Below are 20,078 nucleotides of genomic sequence, written 5' to 3'. Positions count from 1 at the left end.
GAAGTGTTGCTTAACAGTCAGAACTAAGCCTTAAGCAAGGGATCACAGAATGTTCGGGGTTGGAAGGGACCTCTGTGGATCATCTAGTCCAACCCCCCTGCCAAAGCAGGGTCACCTACAGCAGGCTGCACAGGACCTTGTCCAGGCAGGTCTTGAACACCTCCAGAGAAGACTCCACAACCTCCCTGGGCAGTCTGTTCCAGGGCTCTGTCACCCTCAGAGTGAAGAAGTTCTTCCTCATGTTCAGACGGAACTTCCTCTGCTCCAGTTTGTGCCCATTGCCCCTTGTCCTGTCGCTGGGCACTACTGAAAAGAGCTTGGCCCCATCCTCCTGACACCCACCCTTCAGATATTTATAAGCATTTATTAGGTCCCCTCGCAGCCTTCTCTTCTTCAGGCTGAACAAGCCCAGCTCCCTCAGCCTCTCCTCGTAGGAGAGATGCTTCACTCCCCTCACCATCCTCGTAGCCCTCCGCTGGACTCTCTCCAGTAGCTCCTCATCTTTCTTGAAGTGGGGAGCCCAGAACTGGCCAGAGTACTCCAGATGGGGCCTCACTAGGGCAGTGTAGAGGGGAAGGAGAACCTCCCTTGACCTACTGGCCATACTCCTCCTAATGCATCCCAGGATCCCATTAGCCTTGCCATGTTCTTAAAGTCTAGGGCAGACAAACCTGCGTTTTGCTATACTGATTATTTTAAGGCCTCTACTCCTTCTGGATTTTAACTTTTCCAGGTTGGTATTGGGAAAGATCTTTGCCTAATCCTGATTATGTATAAAAACAGTATTCAGAAGTGGTTATTTAGTGCAAGAGCCAGATTGTATAGTTGTTATCTTAGGCTGGCCATGAAACCCCTGGAGAGTTATTTAATTTTCTAAATTAGCATGCAACTAGAAAAGGAGTTTTGCTTCGATTTTGGGGGGGATGTTTGGGTTGTTTTCCCCAGCAAAATCAAGAATAAGCGTCATCATAATATATGGTTTCTTTCTGTAACCTTGAGCTAGATCTAGCGATTGCTTCAGAGTCATCATTAATTATCCTGTACTGTATCTTGCAACAACATTTGTCCTAGTGTTGTCAGAACTGCCTGTACTGCAGATCTACTAAAATTCTGCAAAAGGAGATGTGAAGGGAAAGGGATAATAACGTACGCAGATGACTGCAGCACAGAACTCTGAAGTTCCAGTGTATGTTTAGTCAAAAGCAAATGTCTGTCTAATTCAAGAATTATGGAAGAAAAGTGGATCTGTAATTATGTTCATAATTAGAGAGGTCCTTTTCTGGTGCTTAATCCAAATAATGTAAAATATGTAGGTTTCTGAGCACCATAGAAAAGATCAAAGCTGATAATGTAGGAGGTTATTGTGGTCCAGGGAAAGGAGGGGGGACTGGATTCTAAAATAGAGCAAATCAGCACAGCTCAGTCAGAGCTCTTTATTTCTATTGACGTACACTAGTTGAAAATTGGTTTATGACTTCAAGTTGCATACAAACAAAGCAAACCAAGGAAACTGTTATGAAAGCATCCATCTAGGAAAACACTGGGGAAAGAAAAATACAGTGAAAACAGAACTCTTTCTAAATTAAATTTACTATAAAATTTAATAAAGTTTCCTAGTGGGGAGTTCCTGGAAAATGTGGACTGAAATGTGAAGCAAACTTTGATTGCTCTTTTAGCTGCATTGACGGTATATTTACAAGAACTAAATTTCTTTTTTTTTTTTTTTTTTATTACTTCTAAAGAAGCTTTCTACAGAAAAATACTCATGCTTCATAACCACCTTAAGAAGCATTTGCTATGGTTGTTTCCAAAGGAACAGCTTAAGAGTTTCATAAATATCAAAGTTAGTAGGCTCCTAAAAACAAGGAAATTTGCCTGTAGGTGATTTCTGCTTATACAGAGATCGCTACTCTCTGAACTGAAACTTTCTCTATGCCTGTTACCTATTATTGCATGCTTTGCTGTCCTGTTCCGACTTCCTTTAGCTGTTTTGAATCAGCTGTGGGTAGAGCAATACTTAAATGAAATGTACTTGAGGGTAAAACATGATCTGACAAATTATAGAAAATAAACAATATTAAGCATAGCTTATGACTGTAAGGAGATCAAAAATAGTCTAATGGTGACATGCTTTTTTTTTAAGAATTCAACAGCTATGCCACATCATCATAAAGCCATACTTATGGCTGGCTTTGAAGGAAGGATAAAATCTTTCAAAAAGTGGCTTCCAGAAAGGAGTCTGAGAAAAAATTTTTTTTTTTTTTTTTGTACCGAGTTGCTGTTTGGTATGCAGTAGGAGCTGCTTCTCCTTTATTTTTGCTGCCTTTTTATCCTCAATTTTAATTTTAATGCTGTTAAGGCACGTAACAGTCTTCATAAGCAGCTTTTACGAAAGATACAAAATAATTATTTTCTGCATAGACTTGGTAATGTATACAAGCCTCATAATGGTCATACTTGGAGAAAACAAGTGCTCTTTCCTCCTCTTAGAGGTGCAGGAAAACCCAGCTGCTGGCAAATTAGCTTACATTGTGCTTTACTCTTCTTCCATTTAATATTTGTGTTGTACTTGGTGGGCTTATCATTATTAGACTGCTCACAGAATCATGCTGGTGAAGGGACAGGCAAAGTATGAAAAGAGATGCTAGAAAATGTGGTGTTCCCGTTAGGATTTCATAGCAGGCTTTGAGCCCTGGTGGACTTTCTGCTGCTAGAGACTTAAACCAGTCTAAATGCAGTAGAGCTGATTTTGCAGAAGGCAGCAGGAGAGTGAAACAAGGCTGAGCTCTGCTGGTTTATGGCATGGGAACAGTCTGGTGAAGGCTGCTGGTGCTCTTCCCATCGCGACTGAGCTCTTTCCACCCAGGAAGTGCAGGTAAACTATGATTTAGTTTGGGATGTCTGCATCCCCATTTGGGGTGCCCATTTGAGAGAAACTAAGAGGCCCTTGCCCTACCCTACTGTTCCTGGTTTTGGTAATTCCATTTTGTGTGTAGACAGCTGTTCATCATGTTAGATATTTGTATTTTGCATTCCTCGGGTCTCCTACATTCTTTGTCAGTGGGGAAGAAACATTCATGAAGTTGTTTATCCACTGGAAAGTTTTAGAAATCTGTTGTCTAAAGTTTTACGTAGGGGCTTTTATCAAAATCTTTTATTTTTGAAAGGTAATTCTGGAAGTATATTGTTACTAGTAACACCCCAGGGAGATTGGTTCCCTCTCGAAAACGTATGCCTCTTTAGAAAAGATGATGAGATGTTGTACTTTTGACTTAAAAGTGGGCTCTTAATTCCTTCAGATGCTGTTTTTAGACAAATCCATCCCTGATCATCTGTTGCAGGATATAGTGTACAATAAGGAAAAATATTTTTTCTCCTTCAGGAAACAAGTTAGCCTCTCTCCCTGTCCCTCCGTTCAACTGCAGTTGAACAAAAACCATCACAGAAACTTAGAGGGAGAAACAGAATTCAACATATGTTTCTTCTAATCACTAGGTATAACATAAATCAAAACTTAATCCCCAACGGTTCTCTCTTTGAAATGTGTGCATCTTCTTTCTGCTCTACACTCGTCTGAAATTATGAGGCAGGGACCAACCACGCAGTTTGGCTGGCTCTGGTCTTCTCTTACTCTGGTGTGACTGTCAGCACCAAAATTTCTGTTACCTCTGTCTCTCTCTTTCTTAATTTTGGGGGTCCCTCTCTACTGTTATTCTGCTTCTTCCACTGGTCACTCCTTCCTCCTTGTGTCACTCTTTCCTTTTCCTGATTCTCTGACAGCTTTTCAGTTTGCTCCACTTTGGCAGGATTGGACCTACTGCATATTTTGTTCTGCCTGACTGGGGAAGCTGAAACTTGGCATCCCTTGGATTTCTCTGGGTGTTGTGTAATTGAATTGTCTAGAGTGTTAATCATCATTTGATATTCTGACATTTGCGATGAAAAAATGCGTACATTAAAATCATAATGTAATTACAGAATTTGCTTCTAGCATGAATATATTTCTTCTCAGTGACACTGAAATTATTTACTACTCCCAATACTTATTTATTATTTTGACAGATATGCAGTGGGCTATGAGTAATTTTAAGGTGGCACCGTTTACTCCACGCAGCTTAAAAGCAAGGATTTTCCTCCTCCCCTTTTGCCCCATCACATTTTATTATTAATGGACACATTTGAATTGTCAGCTTTCCCAAAGCCTTGGTGTACGGGCTGGAATGATCAGATTAATTGCTTAACCATGTCGTTGCTAACTAGGAGTACTGAACACCCTCTTGTTCTTGCCTTATCTTTTCCCTAGCAGTTCTTCTGTGGGTTTTTTTTTAATGATTTATTCGTTCTGTTAGTTTAAACATAAGAATTCCAAGCCAAAATAGCCTGTAATGTGGAAATGTAGGCTTCCAGGAGCTGTGTGGGCTAGGAATAAACTTTTGACTTTGTCTGGAGGCAGGATGCTAAGACGGCTCAGCTGGCAGGTTAATGATGATTGTCATGAATATTAAATGATAGAACCAAAACAAAACTCCCAGAGAGACATTTATGCATGAATCTTACATAGCAACACAGCCAGCTCAGACAGCTGGCTCTCTGTAGACTTTCTTGAAAGAAAACAGTGCTGAGGCATATTAGGATGATTTTTATAAACCGGAAAGCCGATTTGTGATGCACTGTTTGAAAGTCAAAGGTCTTAATGATTTATAGCTTGAAGCAGAAATCTGTTTTCTGAAGTAGATAAATAACAGGTAAATTATATCTGTGCTATTCTCCCTTGTATTAAGTGTTTCAGAATTTATGAATATTTTTGAGCTTTGTCCTCGCTAAATATGTGTACAAGGGGCAAGCCTTAAAGTTCATACCAGCTCTCTGATGTGCAGCTATAGTCCCACTTCGTCCTTTCAAGGTCCTCTAATCCCTTCTTTGGCTGTTTTCCTCTCTAAAAAGACCACATTGCAGGGCACAGAGTAATGAACTACAGTTGGTTTTGTTTCTTTCTTGTGATATGTCCCAGGCAGGATAAGAGCTTGCCATCCACAGAGTTCCTCCTTCAGCTCCAGTGGTGTAAAGCTAGCTCCTGCTACATGGAAAAATTGCTCCAGCGCATGCAAAAAATTAAAATTCAAGAAGCTTGGATTTATTTGAAGTAACACCAACATAGATCTGGGATGATTCCATTAACAGCACTGCAGTCATGCTCTGTTTCTAACGAGGTATCTACAAATGAGATGTTCTCTATGGCCCTAGAGAATAATCTTTGTTGCACTTTATAAGTTGGGGTCAGATCCTTGCACATAACTTCCTTGACTTTTATGGTTATGTAAATTTATACCAACTTAATATGTGGTTCAGTGATTTTCAGACATTAAAAAGAATCAGCTGAAATAACAGAGTAGGTTTTCTCAGATAACTGCATGTAGGCAACATCCATTTTGTGGTGTTATTCTGAGTATAAAAAGATAAAGTAAATTTAAACTATTTTTAGGTGCAATGAGTCAGTCTAAATGAGTTGATAGAAAAAGATATAAATGAAAGGACAGTCCAGTTAGAGGAAGTTATGGAGAGTAATGCTTTCATATAAACATTCTGCAGAATTCATTTGGCTTTCCAAACCCAATCTGTAAATCAAGAAGTGCTTTCCAGTGGCTCGTGGAGACCTCTCTAGTCATATGGTGCTAGCTGGCTTTGTTTTCAGTTCAATTGCATTAAAAACAGAACATATTTTTAAAAGCAGAATTTTAAAAGTATTTATGTAAATAATTGATGCGGTTCTTCCAGTGATATTACATGACTATGAACAGTGGGCACAATCAGAAACAGAAGTGGCCAGCAGGTTCCCAGCTGTGAAGAAAACACATTCAGCGAGGTAATTTTTCAGCTAGTATCAGGCCAACCCCTGATTTATTTCTGTTGTTAAATCAAACATTCTAGTGGAATGGGAGTGATTTTTTTAAGGGTAACATAAACCAGATACATTTAAAATACTGACTTAGACTAACTTAATATTTGTGTTTACACTGTACTGGTGAGGAATTTACAGGCATAGCCTCTGACAGGGCTTGCAATAAGGTGAGCTACAGTATCATGGAATAATAGTTTGTAACTATTCCCCTATGTGTTAAAGTTTCCGATAAATACATATTACTTTGTGAAGCAGACACAGCCAACAGTTATTCAGATAAAATCTTGCTAAAGACTTGACTTTTTTTTCAAGCTGAGAAGCTCCTTTAAGTGCTTAGGAAGTTCAGGTTAATGCATCTTAGTCTGCAAAGGCTACAGACTTGTTTTGCGATGAGAGGCTCATTTCGTTCTTATTTGAAACATCTAGTCTATTTTATCATAAACTAGCTAAGCCTAGTGGATGAAAAATTTACCTCAAGCTTCCAGCTGCACCTTCATGTTGCACATTTTGAATGTATCATTAAAACTCTTGACAATGTTGTGAAATACCTTTTATACAATGTCTTTTAAGTGGCTGAGCCAGAAATTTTGTTGGGATCATCATGGTTTCTACCAGTGCTTCAAATAACAAACGACCAATGGACATACAGGCAAATTCCAAGTGATGACAGATGCGGATGAACATGGGTAAAATATACTCGCTTCAGCTGAAAGATGAAGTACCTCAAAGTGATACCCCTTTGGAGTAAGAGAATTAAAGCTAGAGCTTCAAAAAGTAGCATTCTTGATATTCCAGCCATCTTAGGGTCCCACCAGCCCAAATGTCCCACCAATGCTACCTTCTTCAAATGGCTGAAAGTCCCAATAGGGATGAAAGACAAAGGGAATTTTCAGCTCATTTAACAGCCAGGAATTTAATAATATTCCTGGAATATTATTGAGCTGGAGTAACAATCCAGCTCACTTAACAGGTGAGAACTCCACCTTCATCTCTGTGTTCCAGGCCACCTCTTCAGCAGCAAAACTCCAGCCTTCTTTCTTAAGCTAGAATGTTATCTTTATAATAAAGATAAACTGAGAAAAATTGGTAAGTTATGGACTGAATAGCAGCAGCATGATTTTCTATGAATCCAGGCACCTGCAAGGTATCAAAGCAAAAGGCATCAGTATTTTTGGAAAATGAGGCTGAGGATGTCAAGCAAGCAGCCAGCAGTCACGAACTGTTTAATTCATGCTGATTTTCCCAGAACTGTATCCAAGGAGGATGTCACACTTTTCCATTCTCAAGTTCAACCTTTTCTCTGAGTGCATCATCAAGTTTCACCTCTTCTGAAACTGTACTCTCCCGTGAGTTATTTATAATCTCCTGCTGCTTCCCGTAAGGAGAATTTCACTCACCTTCCTTCTCTCTGCCTCGGACTGTTGTATTCGACTGATGTGCATCTGCTTCACATCTAAACCTTCCAGCAGCCTGTTTTCTTCCAGCTCCAAGACACACTAAACTCAAAGGAGACCATTCAGAGAAACGGGAAGGAAGTATTTACCCTTGGCAGCAGCAATTTGGGGACACATGTAATATTTAATGTGTAGAATCATAGAATGGTTTGGGTTAGAAGGGACCTTATAGATCACCTAGTTCCAACCCCCTGCCATGCATAGGGACACCTTTCACTAGACCAGGTCACTCAAAGCCCCATCCAGCCTGGCCTTGAACACTACTACGCTAATCGGAGAGGCTCAGCCAGACTCAAACATCCCTCCTAAGCATGTGCTCTTAGAATCCTTTCAAGTTCACTAAAATTGATAGGTTGGTCTTTCGCATGCTGCTACTGAGAGCTTTTCAGATATCCCTATAAACTGCCATCACCATTTCATTTCTCTCTACCATTTTTGTTGTGTCAGAGGTCAAACCTGCAGGGCATTATTTCTGACCTGTTCAGTGTAAGAAATACATGGAATAGAACACGTTGTTGTAAGACTGTTGCCTTTGTCTAAATTGCTAGCTCTTTCTGTAACATGAAAATACATCACAAATGCCTTGAAAGTCCCGCTGTCCTATTCTTAAAAAGTATTGCCTAACTGTTTTAAAGTACAGAGCATAGTTAAACAATACAGAAAAGATCAGTAATATTCTTGACACACTTCCAAGCATAAAGTAGGACACAGACATGTTACCTAAGAATATAATCTCAATTTAAACATGTAATCCCTTCAATTAACACTTTTGCTCTAAGTATACTTAGGTCTGATGCACGGCTGCACAGTACTGCAGTTCAAAATGAACACTTTGCTTTTTGTGGAGCAACATTTGTTCTTCTTAATGAGACTGTTTTTAGGAGCTTTGCTCAAACATAAAAATTAATAAAGGGTTAAACATAATAAATAAGTTTCAGTTACCTAGCCCTTATCTGTGATCGTTACCAAGACAGCACTGCAATGTAAAATAAAGGGTATGTAGCTGCAGCCTCCAACAAGAAGAGCAGCCTCCTAGAATACTCTTGATCTGCCACAGCTCTTTCAAGCCAGTAATCAGTTTAATCTATAAAGTTATCCTCTGGGCAGTCAATTGCTTGGTAACTAAGCTCTGCGTATCCAACGCAACTGATTTTAGCATCTGTGCAAAGAAGCGTAGAATCAGGCACAGGGAAGTTTTCACTTCAATCGCCCTATAACTCTATCTGCTCAAGTGCCAGAAAAGAAAATTCCCTTTCCTCTACTGGCTGAAACAAATGCTACCTATAAGGGTTTGGGGTTTTTTTCATTCAAAGATTCTGTTGTTTACAAAAGAAGGGTGCAAGGCTTTAAGTTCAGCTCCGTGTTCAAACATTCCTACAAGCTTAGGCCTGTTTGGATTCAGTTCATGGGTTTGACTCTTTGTCATCAGTCTATTAGCTGTGTTATCGTAATCTCTAAAGCCCAAATAGATACGCCAAGAAGTGGACTCAGACTTTCACAATGCGAGGGTTAGGTCCAAGCCTCTGCTTTATCTGTGCCTTTGCACAATATGAGAAAACTTTCAGCGAAATCTGGAAGGTAAAATACGGACATTGGGACACCAACTTCTTTTCCTTTTTCAGAGAGATTTCTTTAAGTTGAGGTAAAATTATGTCATATTTTGATTTTTCTTGAATAGCTTATCTCCAAGATGGCTTGCATCCGGATTCTTCTGAACTTTTCACTTTTCAGAAGGATAATGTCTCCTGTCAGAAGGATAAAGGCTCATGTCAAGAAGTACTGCAGAAGTCGGTAATCTGAACATTCATTAACAGTGCAGAATTTCTGATTGCAACAGTTACAAATAAACTATGGGAAACAGTAAAAGGAATTGTTTATTCAAGAATATTTCCTGTGCCTCTGCAGTTCATCCAGGTGCACAAGCTTTATGTTTCAAAGAATGTTAATCTCAGTTTCTGTGTGTTATTTTGGATTTCTTGTCAACAGATAACCCCAGAAGATCTAAGCTTAAGTTTTGTAAACAAGTAAATTAGGACTCGCCTTCTACTGAACAGGAAGAAAAAAGCCAAAACAGAAGGTGTTACGTAAAGACCAACAGATGGGTAAGGGTACAAGTTTACATTGTTGTCATTGACCATATTTGATAGAAGCAAAAATAGGAAGCACTGTCTGTTATCAGACCTGCACGTACTGCTCTGCCAAATCTACCTTACCAGTATAAATTGTCTCAATAGCACATGAAGGTACAGTCTCATTTCCCACCTATTCTGTTTTCTGGGTTAGGGGTTTTTTTGGTCATGCCAAGATCAAAATCATGCCTGTGTTATTAGACTACTTCTAGCAGTGATACCTACCTACGATACGCTTAGTTCTTTGAGACTCTGATTGAATGGAGTGGAAAAAAACAATCCCCTTTTGATATAGCACTGATTTTCTGTCAAAGCAGCCAGATACATTCCATATTATAACTATCTGAATCAGCATTCCCAGATAGGACTCCAAGTGAAGTAACTATTACAAATCTAAAAGTTAAGGGGCTTTTTGTGTTTGTTTTAATCAAAGCATTCACAGACAAGGACTGATTTTCTTCAAAAACGGCCATTCTGTACACCATATAAATAGCTTTCAGGTTATAGGTTCATGTGTGTTTTACTTTATCTGAATATTACTTATGGTGCATGGATTTCTCATGTAAGTTGTATGGCTTATATATAGTTCCCTGTATGGACAGAAAAACATGAAGCAAAAGCATAAATGGATGACGGATAACAAAATGTATGATTGTCATCACTTACCTCAGTTCTAGGGATTTCAAGATATCCCTGAGAATATCCAGTGTTCATCTGAAAATATGCAAATACTAGTCAGAGCTACTCAGCACATCTTACTGATGTGCAGCTGAATCCTACTGAATGGCAGCTTTTTCACTCACAAAAGCAGTCAGAATGGTTTTTTTAATGTTTCTCCTCTCAGTTTAGTCAGATCTGCTGAAAAATTAGCGTCGGACTTCTAATATGAAACTTTTCATCTCTCTTTTTTCATCTCTCTTTTTTTCTTTTGAGCAGATGCAAATTACACTGAACACATTTCAGATAAGTATATTTATTTACAAAAGAGATAGAATACATTTAGAAAAGTCAGCTAAAATATTTTTTTCTTATTTTTTCTCCTGCGACGTCAAGTGTGTTCTAGATGTTCTTGGGAGTCTTGCAAAGGAAAAACTGCAGCAGTTAAACGAATTTCCAAACTATCATTTGTTGAGTATGTAGTCCACTGGTGTTTTTTAAACAAAAACTAAAGGAGGTGATTTACAAACTGTGTTGAGGCTTCTCCCACTCCAAAGCACTGTACTTCAACAGATAAGCATCCTCTTTCAATTTTTACTGAAATGTGAAAGTCTGGCAGGTCTGACAGGTGCAGCCTGAAACATGATCCTGCACTGATTCCTATGTTGTTATGAATTCACAGCTGATATCATCAGACCATAAAGACTGTTCGCCTAGGCTGCAGTTTTCAAAGTACCACAAGGCCTTTCCTGCATAAGAAAACTAATAGAGAAACTGATTCACTTAAATCAATGAAACGCTCATATTTTGTCACAGGGCCACAAGAAGTATGGTGTCCATATAGACAGTACAGTTAGAAAAGAAGTAACTTCCGTTTATGTCTAATCTCAAATTCTTGGAAAAACCTCAGCTATTCAATCTGCAGGATTCGGAGTCCCTGCATTCTGGCGGGTGATCTTGTTTAGATTAGGATGCAATAAGTAGTAACTGTCACTAGCAGCTGCTAACACACCTTACATGTTCTTCGTAGGGTTTCACTTCACTGCAGTCTCTACAGCTGCGAAAACAAAGATGATTCTTTGATCTGCATTTCATAACCCCTTTACCAAAGTTTGATTGCTTGTATTACTAGTCCTCTTGCTCCAGTTAGCAATCGGAGAAGTCCTTCTTAAAGTACAGATGATAGAATCTATCCTGTCACAAAAGTTAAGTCAAATGTTTTAGGATCAAAGTGAGGGATGACTGAAAAAAAGTGTCGGGTGGGAAAGAGCAACTCAGGTTACACATCCTCTAAGCAATGAACCCATCCGATAATTCTTAACATTCTGAAGAGTAAACTATTATTAAATCCTAAAGTAAGGTAATTCTCGGCGCAACATTCATTAAAACATTGACCATTCAGATACCCATGTTAAATTAGCAAGACACAGATTAGAAGCAGCACAGCAAAAATAATGACATTTGCAATGTTATCTGGAAGCAGCAAGTAAATTGAAAAGAAACTGTTCACTCTCCAAAGGAGGTGGGGAGTAGTAGGAGGGCTATAATAGGGCTTTACACAGCTTGTTTGTTGAGAGTGCAATTTATAGATGGTGAGGGCACCTGTTTTACTGGAATAATAGAGGTCAGGGAAATGCAGCTGACTGAAAAAACAAGGATAGCATACAATTTGTTTTGATTGCAACATATAGATAGTGAGGACACCTGTCTGACTGGAATAATACAGAGGTCAGGGAAATGCAACATACTGAACAAAACAACCATAGCAGACAGTTTGCTTTTAAGCAAAATAGATTTCAGGCTGTTGGCAAGTAACAACCTTGGACATAAAACAGTGTCATTAAATTAACACTGAAAGAAATACTGAGGTACTCTGAATTAATTTTTAAAAAGTAGTCAGTGAAAACGTGCTATGGATGTATGCCCACTTAAAGCCTTATTATCTTAACACTCTTCTACTGAGTGGGAACCTCAAGTGAAGTAGCCTAGGAAGCAATTAAATGCAAATCCTTCAGTTCCCAAACTGAAATAAAAACAAAAAGGAAGCGTTTCGCATTCTAAAATGCAATCAATTGTGATAATCTTGTCTTTAACAAGAGAAAGGAAGGACTAGCGCATCTCCCTCTGAGCGAGGGCAGGTTGCATTCACAGGGATCTCACGCTGCAAGAGCGGGGTTTTTTGTCACCGTTGCCTGTTGCAACGGGAGGGTTTCTTCACCGAAACGCACCCAAAATGTAGCACAAACAGAAGCAGAGTTATCCGCTTCGAGATCAGCAAAGGCGACCGTCATAGTGTGAAAAGGAAAAGCAGGGAGAGAAGAGTAACAGCAAGGCACTCCGTGGTGAGGAGTTCAAATCTAGCTACAACATTTTTGAAATGCAGCTGGATATGCTGATCCCAGATGAAGCCAAGACTATTACAGTAATCACGGTAGCACAACTGCTGAAGTTGTCCCATAAGGAAGAATGTAAGGAAAGGAAAACAAGGGAAGAAAAAAACCACAACAAACAACGAGTAGGCACTGGAAAATTATTTCTGAAATGCTGGCAAAAGAACAACCACCGTTACCACCAAACCCACAGGCATTCCTGCAAAGATGGCAGGTGTACACCATACCTGTGGGCAGGCATCATCACGGGGCCAACTCCCAGCTGTTGTTGGTATCTAATCAAGAGGTCAGCAGTAGTAATAATAATAAACCAAAAATAATTCTCTGAAGCAACAGTATTCTTTTAAATGCTACATTATTTATTCCACCCCAGAGCACCATCCAACAGCAGGGGGGCCATGGAGTGCCTCCTGCAAATTAAGTGGTCTGATGGTTAAGATACAAAACAAGTTTAGAGCAACATCTGTAACACTGTGAAAGAAATGATAAATAAACAGAAACGGCTTTTCTAGTTATTCAACTGACAGGCAGCTGTCCCCCACAAACCATAAAGTGGAGAAACATCTAGTAAGATCTTTCTTTCAAAGAAAATGGCCAGAATGCTACAGAAGCAGAACAAAACAGAGTTGTATTTTTATTATATCTATATTATTAATATAGAATTGGGAGCAGCTGCTCAGTTCTTCCATGTCAATTCAGCCTGTCTCAGTGGCAGACAAATCCACATACATGACAATTTACATTCTACCTAAGTTAGTGAAAGTCAGTGGTTAGCAGCAATTCATATGGCGCACGCTTTTACGGCCCACTTGTTGATGAAAGACTACCAGAGAAACCCAATAAAGGGGGTCTGCTCTCACCCCACAGGATCTGCAATTTTGTATTAGGTTAAAAGGAGGAGGAACATAGGAAAGCAAACTTCACTGCAACAGCAATAACGAAGCCAGAGTAAGAACAAAGAAAAACTAACAGAAATTAAAAATGAGAGCTGAAATTGTCAATAATAAAGATGCTAATAATACCCACAGGATACTAAACTACTATGATAAACTTGTGCTGTAAGAGTATGTGGTGAACAGTGGGCTACCATTTCCTTTCTTCGTCAGAGAGAGTGGAGGAAGCTAGAAGGAAATCATCAAAATCTAATACAGATGGCATCTTTGATAACGATTTTAAAGAATTAGTGTCATTTATTCAAAACTAACATAATAATAGTCTTACTTAAAATAGTCACAGTGGTTCTCATGGGGAAAAAAAGATTTACTTTTCTTGGTTTACAGCTGTAGGCTGTGTATAAATATTCCAAAGTAACTGCATTTTAAGAGATTGAGTGGTTTTATATCCAGTATCCTCAAACCTATCAAATATTAAATCCCACGGTGCTTTTTAAAATGTCAGCATCTATTACACCTGTTTGTACATATGCTCACATGAAGCACAGAGAATTGATGTTAGCTTGTCCAGATAATGCATTCACACCCTTCCAAGGGGAAACAACTTTGGATTTACAAAAAGACCAGTCACATTTCAACCATTAAAAACTTCCTTATCTCTTCTAAGGAATGTCATTTTACATTACACACTTGTAACCAGAGAAATCCAGGCAGAAAGAACTTTCATATGAAATAATTCCCGTAATTCAGAGCAAGCAGCCCAAGTATATGACACTAATACAGATCTGTTTGTTTCCTGGAAGGAAGAATGCTATGTAAACTGTGTGTGTACACACACACATATTTTCTAAACAGAAAACTGACTCGTGATAGCTAACTGTTGTCATGATCTCCAGAAAACAGGGGATCTATCTAGTATTCTATCATGCTTCTCCCCACGCATTCTCTAGGTCCAAAAATGTTTCTCAAAATTCATCTTTAATGTTGAAATGTGGCTGATCTTCAGGTTTAAAGTCTAGATTTGGGCTGCCATCCTCATTCAGAATTCGTCGAGAAGTATAGCCAACAATTGGATATTTGGCCTTATAAACATTATTGAAGATATCATCCAGGGACTTCAGTTCCTCTTCTGTGAGTCCTGTCTAAATGAAATATGGAAATGAAAGTCCTGTCTCAAAGAAATAAAAATACAGATATTTACATGCATTTTTCATTTTTATTGATTGCTATAAAATTTAGGGTTTACTTTGGGTAAAACCTTTTGGGTTTACTTTGCAGAGCATGGTTAACAAAATTGATAGTATAACCTGTAATTTTATTCTTTTCATTCAAATTCAGCCTTGACAAAACTTTAATATGTTCAGGTCAAACAACTGTTAATCTCCCTTCATTTCCCCTGCGTAAGTACATCGCACCTCAACCAAGCAACAAGCCACTGCCAGAGGTAGCGTCCACTGCCACATCAGTGACACAGGCTGAACTAAATCAATTAATAAAGTGATTTACTCTCTTTGGAAGCATCTTTCTAAGCGGCAGGTAATTTCCCCTTTACATGCTTACATAAATTGTATTGGTTCCACAGATTAAAAACTTTCCTCTCCAAAACTGTTAGCACCGCAGCTTTCGTGAGCATTAAATACATATCCATTTTATGTATTTAAAGAATATTAATGCATTTCGGTTTTAAATTATATTGATCAACTTAAATGAATATAAATACATTAAATATTATAATTCATCATCTTGCAAAAGAATAAAGCTTTGCAAAATGGAATTAAACTAATAGTCCAGTTTCTTACCAAAAGAATAAAGCTTTGCAAAATGGAATTAAACTATAGTCCAGTTTCTTACTATGTCATGCATAAGGTCCGCTGGGTCCAGAGACATCTTTGCAACTCCTCTTGTTGAGTCTTTTCCAGCCAAAGCATTGTATGGGGCTCCTTTTCCGTAAAATTCTGTCAGATTAAAAAAAAACAACAAAAATCCAGTGATGATCTGACAATGTACAGGGTATGTTCAGCCCCTGCGTTTCACCAGCGTGTTACGCTTGTCAGTGAACTGAAAGGAACAAATCGACTCCAAGGCTCTTCTTTCCAAAACTGACTTTTGATTTGGTACTTTGTCATAATATATCCCAGTCCTTAAGAAACAGAGGGCAGAGATGTACAACACAGTGCTGAACGCCTATACTGTGGTCTTAAAAATTACGTATTTTTCAGGGAGCTGTGCTTTACATTCTCGCGAGGGGTTTGCAGACTCCAGAATTTGCAGTGGCAAGCCTCGTCTCCTTTAGATCTGAAGATCACCCAACGTGTATGTCCAGACGAGCTGCGTTTACAAGCTTAGTGCAAACAAAGCAGCGAGCCATTGGTTTGCCTGTTCCCACACGGAGGCGAGGCACCAGGACCCCTTTGGTCCTTTCAAGCATTTTACAGCAAGTGATTTTACAGCAAGTGCGCTACCGTTCCTCATTTGCATTAAAAAAACCAAACAAACCAGTAAAATCCCAAGATACAATTCGTAAAGATTATTTCGGCTAACTCACAGTTAAAAGCATTACTGTCTTTTCATCATTAGAACTGCAAATTGGATTAAGCAACAGAAGTTCAGATGAAAACATTTGTATTTCTTAGGGAAGGCACAAACAGCAAATACAGAAATAAATCATTTAAGTGTAAGAAAGTTTTAAAGGGGAAGAAAATGACTTCTCTCTCCTCTCCCCTTCGGAATCACAGTCAACTCTTCCAAGAGTTCTGTGGACAGCAGGGGTAGGCCAACACCCGCGCCACAGGAGGTACGAAGCTGTGGCAGAGCTGACGCTGTGTAAGCTCTAGACAAAACCGTAGCGGGGGAGGTGTCAGAGGAGGAAAATCGAGGGGGTTTTTTGAAAAGGAAAAAAGTATATTCTTTTTGTTGCGACTGAACTGCAGGCTTCTAATACATTGGGAATATTTAAAAACTAATGACTGAATAATAGCATGAAAACGAAAGCAGACAGCAGAGGAGAGCAAACTCACCTTTTCCAGAAGTGACATCAAATACTACTCCCTTCACGGCCAGGTAAATGGGCTGTCCTTCCTGGAAAGGAAGCCATCAATACATCTGCAACGCTTCAGCGCAGGTGACAGGCAGATAGTTTTAGCTCTGAAATCCATAAGCTCTCAGGACACAAAGGAGAGAATTAAATTCTCTGTTGCTGGTATTCTAGTTTGTGTGTGTATACAAGCATACACGTTAGCTCTCTTGAAATTTCTTGCTTGTGCTTTAAACTGTCCCTGAGAATTTTTTTTGAGGATTTAAGCATCTGGAATCAGAGAATCTTTTGAATCTAAACGTCACCATCATAGAAGACGTGTCCCTCTTGCAAGTCACCTCTTGCCTGCACACTTGTCTGCTTGAAGATGATCAACTGCACCTTTCTGTTCCTAATGCAGACGGATATTGCCCAAGATAAAAGGGTGTTGCAGCCAACAGCGTTCTTTATTCGATCAAGAGAGTAACAGATAAATATGTAAGCACACACAAATCTGATCTGCTGACATCTGTTTCACTTAATAAGCCAGTTCTGCGTTGTCTTTTAGGTGTATTTTTAGTCAGATAGTGGTTAGTGTCTTTAAAGTATTCAGAGAAGACCCCGAGAAGGTCAGCCAGCAAGTTTTTCAACAGAGAAGACATGTTATGTATCAACATAGCACGCTGTCATTTTGAATGGGAAGTTCTGCTGAGATTTCTGTGCCACAGAGAGCTAAAAACTCTTAAGCTGAAATTGCTCTGTTATTTCTATAATCTTGTAGGGGGGAAAACAGGCTCTAAATACCTGGCTTAATGAATTATCGAGAGAAAATTACTGTGGCTCCAGCTCGTGGCAACCTGAAATGCACTGGCGCGGGTACCTGGTCAGGCAAGGCAACAAGTAAAAGGGGATCTGCCAGCGCAGGCCCCCGGCCGCCCCAAACCCGCCGGGGCCAGCGGAGGGGCCGGCCCGCTCCCGCTCCGACCAGCGCCCGACCAGCAAGCCGCCCTCCCCGCTACTGGGAGGCAGGGAGGGAGGGCGCAGCGCACCAGCACCGCACCAGTAACCCGAGTCCTGACGCCGTTCCGGGGCACCGAGCAGCGGGGAGGGTGGCAACCGTGCCCCACCGGGCCTGGCGCCGACCCGTTGCCTACACCGGGCCCGGCCCCGACGCTTGAGAAAGGACCGGCCCGGGGCCCTGCCGCCCGCCCCTACCTGCTGCCCGCCGTATCTGGCCAGCTCGGGCTCGGTGAAAAGCCGCACCGGGGCCTCGGCCGGCGGCCTGAAGCGCAACTCCCGCTCGGCCGCGGCCGCCAGCAGCACCAGCAGCAGCAGCGGGCCCGGCGCCCCGCCGCCCGCCATGCCGCGCAGCGAGCACCCACCGCCCGCCCCGGCGCGGCCCCGCCTCCGGGCCCCGGCCGTCCCCTGCCCCGGCGGGGCTCGGGGCTGGGGGCAGGCGGGAGGGGGGCAGGCCAGGGCGGCCGGGCGCGGGCAGGACGGCGCTCCCCGGGGAGGGCCCGGCGGGGGCTCAGAGCGGCAGCTGCTGGGGAAGGGAGTCCCCCGCTTCCCCCCCCCCCCCCGAAGTTTCCCCGCTGGCCGTTTGAAATGTTTATTCACAAAATCAGCACACGTGGGGCAGGCTTCGTCGTTATGGCTTTAAAAAAGAAAAAAAAAGGCCCAGCAAACTGACATTTTTAGCCTAAGGAAGGAGGGAATAAATAGGAAATTTTTCAAATGCCGTGATTTCCCCGCCCTGTGAATACAGCATGGGGAAACATTCTGGGCTGGCAGAAGAAAAAGCAGTTTGATGTTTGTAATTCTATATAGAATTAAGAAAATTAGAAACTTTTCACTATATATATATATATATATATAGCATGCCTGGGTAGCACTGGCAAGTGAGGACTGGCAGGGTTTAAAGCCTGGACGTCTGAGGCTGCAGCGCCCAGCCTTCCCGACTGCCGCGCTTCGATTCACCCCCCTGCCTGGTACCTCCGCTCCTCGCACAGCGCGTTGTGAAAGCTGAACCCGGCGGAGAAGGATCTGGACAGTAAACAGCAGATAGAAACGCATTCGATCTTGGCTTTACGGATCGTTTATAAACTCTTCTTGTATGAAATCCGTACGTCCACCTTGGAGGACACCTGCTCCACGCTGCCTGAGGTAAGACCCATTTCCACAGGCTGTCCAAAGGCAGCTCTGTGTGTTGGCAGAGCCAAAGCAGCTTATCCAACATCTCCGTAGTTCTCTTGCGGATGACAAAGGCAGCACAAGATGAGCGGCACAGGCGAGCGAGGGCATGTCACCGCAGTATGGGGGTGACGACCAAGGAGCCACGTCCCTGTGCGAGGAGCCAGGCCAAGGCTGCGAAGCCAGGGCACGGGGAAGGTGAGCTGCCGTCGTGGCCATCTGGGAGCTGAGTGCTTGCTGCAGGCTGCTGTCCACCGCGGCAGGCGGAGTATGGGTGCTCTTAGGGCAGAGGTTTACAAGGTTGTTACCATGGCTCTCCTCAGGCGGTGAAGTTTGCCCGCGCTGCCTGAACAATAGCTGGGCTTCGGAATGGGCTTCCCATCCTGGCTGTCCATCACGTCCGTTCGCTGACCCCACACGCCACGAGACAGGTATGAAATGTCAAGCAGAAAAGAGACCTTTAGTAAGGCTTTGGGCAAAACAGCTCCGGAACGCTCCCGTTGCGCACGAGGGCGGGCTCTGGCATGTGCCTGCTTGCTCTGCCTGCAGATACCCTGCATGGCTTGCCCCAGAGACCCACGCTGCTGGGAAACATGTAAAGGTCTAATTTGTCAGTTTGGTTCAAGTCACAGCATAGATTTACCCTTTATTCTGTAATTATTATTTATTGGTGTCTCCCCAGGCGAGGGCAGCAAGTGCTGAACACTAGCCAACGTCTGTCGGAAGTGTTAGTGATTTGGGGTGAGTTAGAGCCCACCTTTGAACCACAGACATCTGAAAAATGAACAACAAGAAATAAAATATTTTCCCTCTGAAAGGAGAAGCTGTGTGTTAGGATTGTATTAGGACTTGAAGTGAAAGGACTTCAAACCTTGGTTATTAGCTTACCAGGTGTGTGTCTTAGGCACAGGGAAATGATCCGCTGAGCAGGGACTCCACTACAGCGTCGCGTCTCCACGCAGGAAACGTTGCGCGTGCTTTTTCTGGACGATGAGCCAGGAACAACCACTTCCACGCCAGGGAAGAAAAACGGCTGCGTGGGTACGTGCGGAGGGACGGCTGGGTCCGCTCTGAGGTGGTCTGGGCTCTGGTCCTCCCCGAGCACCCCGTTGCTGCCGGCGCAGCGTGGGTGCGTCCTCCGAGGAGCCCGGCAGAAGTTCTGCCCGGTGGCTTCGGCGTCCCTCAGGAGGGAGGAACCTCCCCGTCGCCCTGGCCTGAACGCCCCGCTGACGCGCGACGGGCGGCCGCGAGCACGGGAGCGCGGCGGCAGCTGCGAAGCGAGCCCTGGGGCTGCCGCCCGGCGCCAGGCTCCTCGCTGGCCGCCGCACGCCCCGTCGCTGCGTGTCCAAGCGCCGTGCCCTGCGGCCCGGGCCTCCCCGCTGCCCGAGGCGAGGGCCGCGGCCCGGCCCCACCCGCCGCCGGACTACGGCTCCCGGCAGCCCCCGCGCCGCGG

General features: G+C 42.3%; 1 protein-coding gene across 4 annotated transcripts; it reads right to left on the bottom strand.

Annotated features, from left to right (window-relative positions):
- Nucleotides 1-12,867: 12,867 nt before the first annotated feature.
- NENF (neudesin neurotrophic factor) lies at nucleotides 12,868-19,959 on the bottom strand. Of its 4 annotated transcripts, XM_075412967.1 has the most exons (6): nucleotides 19,514-19,959; nucleotides 19,269-19,399; nucleotides 18,428-19,032; nucleotides 16,440-16,500; nucleotides 15,274-15,377; nucleotides 12,868-14,564 (listed from the first exon to the last, which is right to left on the bottom strand). In XM_075412967.1, the coding sequence occupies exons 3-6, from the start codon at nucleotides 18,506-18,508 to the stop codon at nucleotides 14,388-14,390; spliced, it is 423 nt and encodes a 140-aa protein (XP_075269082.1). In that variant the 5' UTR covers nucleotides 18,509-19,032; nucleotides 19,269-19,399; nucleotides 19,514-19,959; the 3' UTR covers nucleotides 12,868-14,387. The 4 variants fall into 4 exon arrangements, with proteins under 4 accessions (XP_075269082.1, XP_075269081.1, XP_075269083.1 ...); XM_075412966.1 differs by having other exon boundaries at nucleotides 18,428-19,399; XM_075412968.1 differs by lacking the exon at nucleotides 19,269-19,399.
- Between the last annotated feature and the right edge of the window lie 119 nt (nucleotides 19,960-20,078).

This window comes from Opisthocomus hoazin, chromosome 2 (assembly GCF_030867145.1).
Source record: "Opisthocomus hoazin isolate bOpiHoa1 chromosome 2, bOpiHoa1.hap1, whole genome shotgun sequence".
NCBI lineage: Eukaryota > Metazoa > Chordata > Aves > Opisthocomiformes > Opisthocomidae > Opisthocomus > Opisthocomus hoazin.
Note: the sequence above shows the minus strand (reverse complement) of the source record. Positions and strands in the feature narration are given on the sequence as shown.

What these genes read in the sequence shown, in the direction of transcription:
- NENF (XM_075412965.1), bottom strand. Translation starts at nt 17,797, where the DNA reads ATGGCGGGCGGCGGGGCGCCGGGCCCGCTGCTGCTGCTGGTGCTGCTG. An exon ending in TGATGTCACTTCTGGAAAAG is followed by an intron (nt 15,378 to 16,439) that starts GTGAGTTTGCTC and finishes TTAATCTGACAG; the next exon opens with AATTTTACGGAAAAGGAGCC. An exon ending in CGGACCTTATGCATGACATA is followed by an intron (nt 14,565 to 15,273) that starts GTAAGAAACTGG and finishes TATTTCATTTAG; the next exon opens with ACAGGACTCACAGAAGAGGA.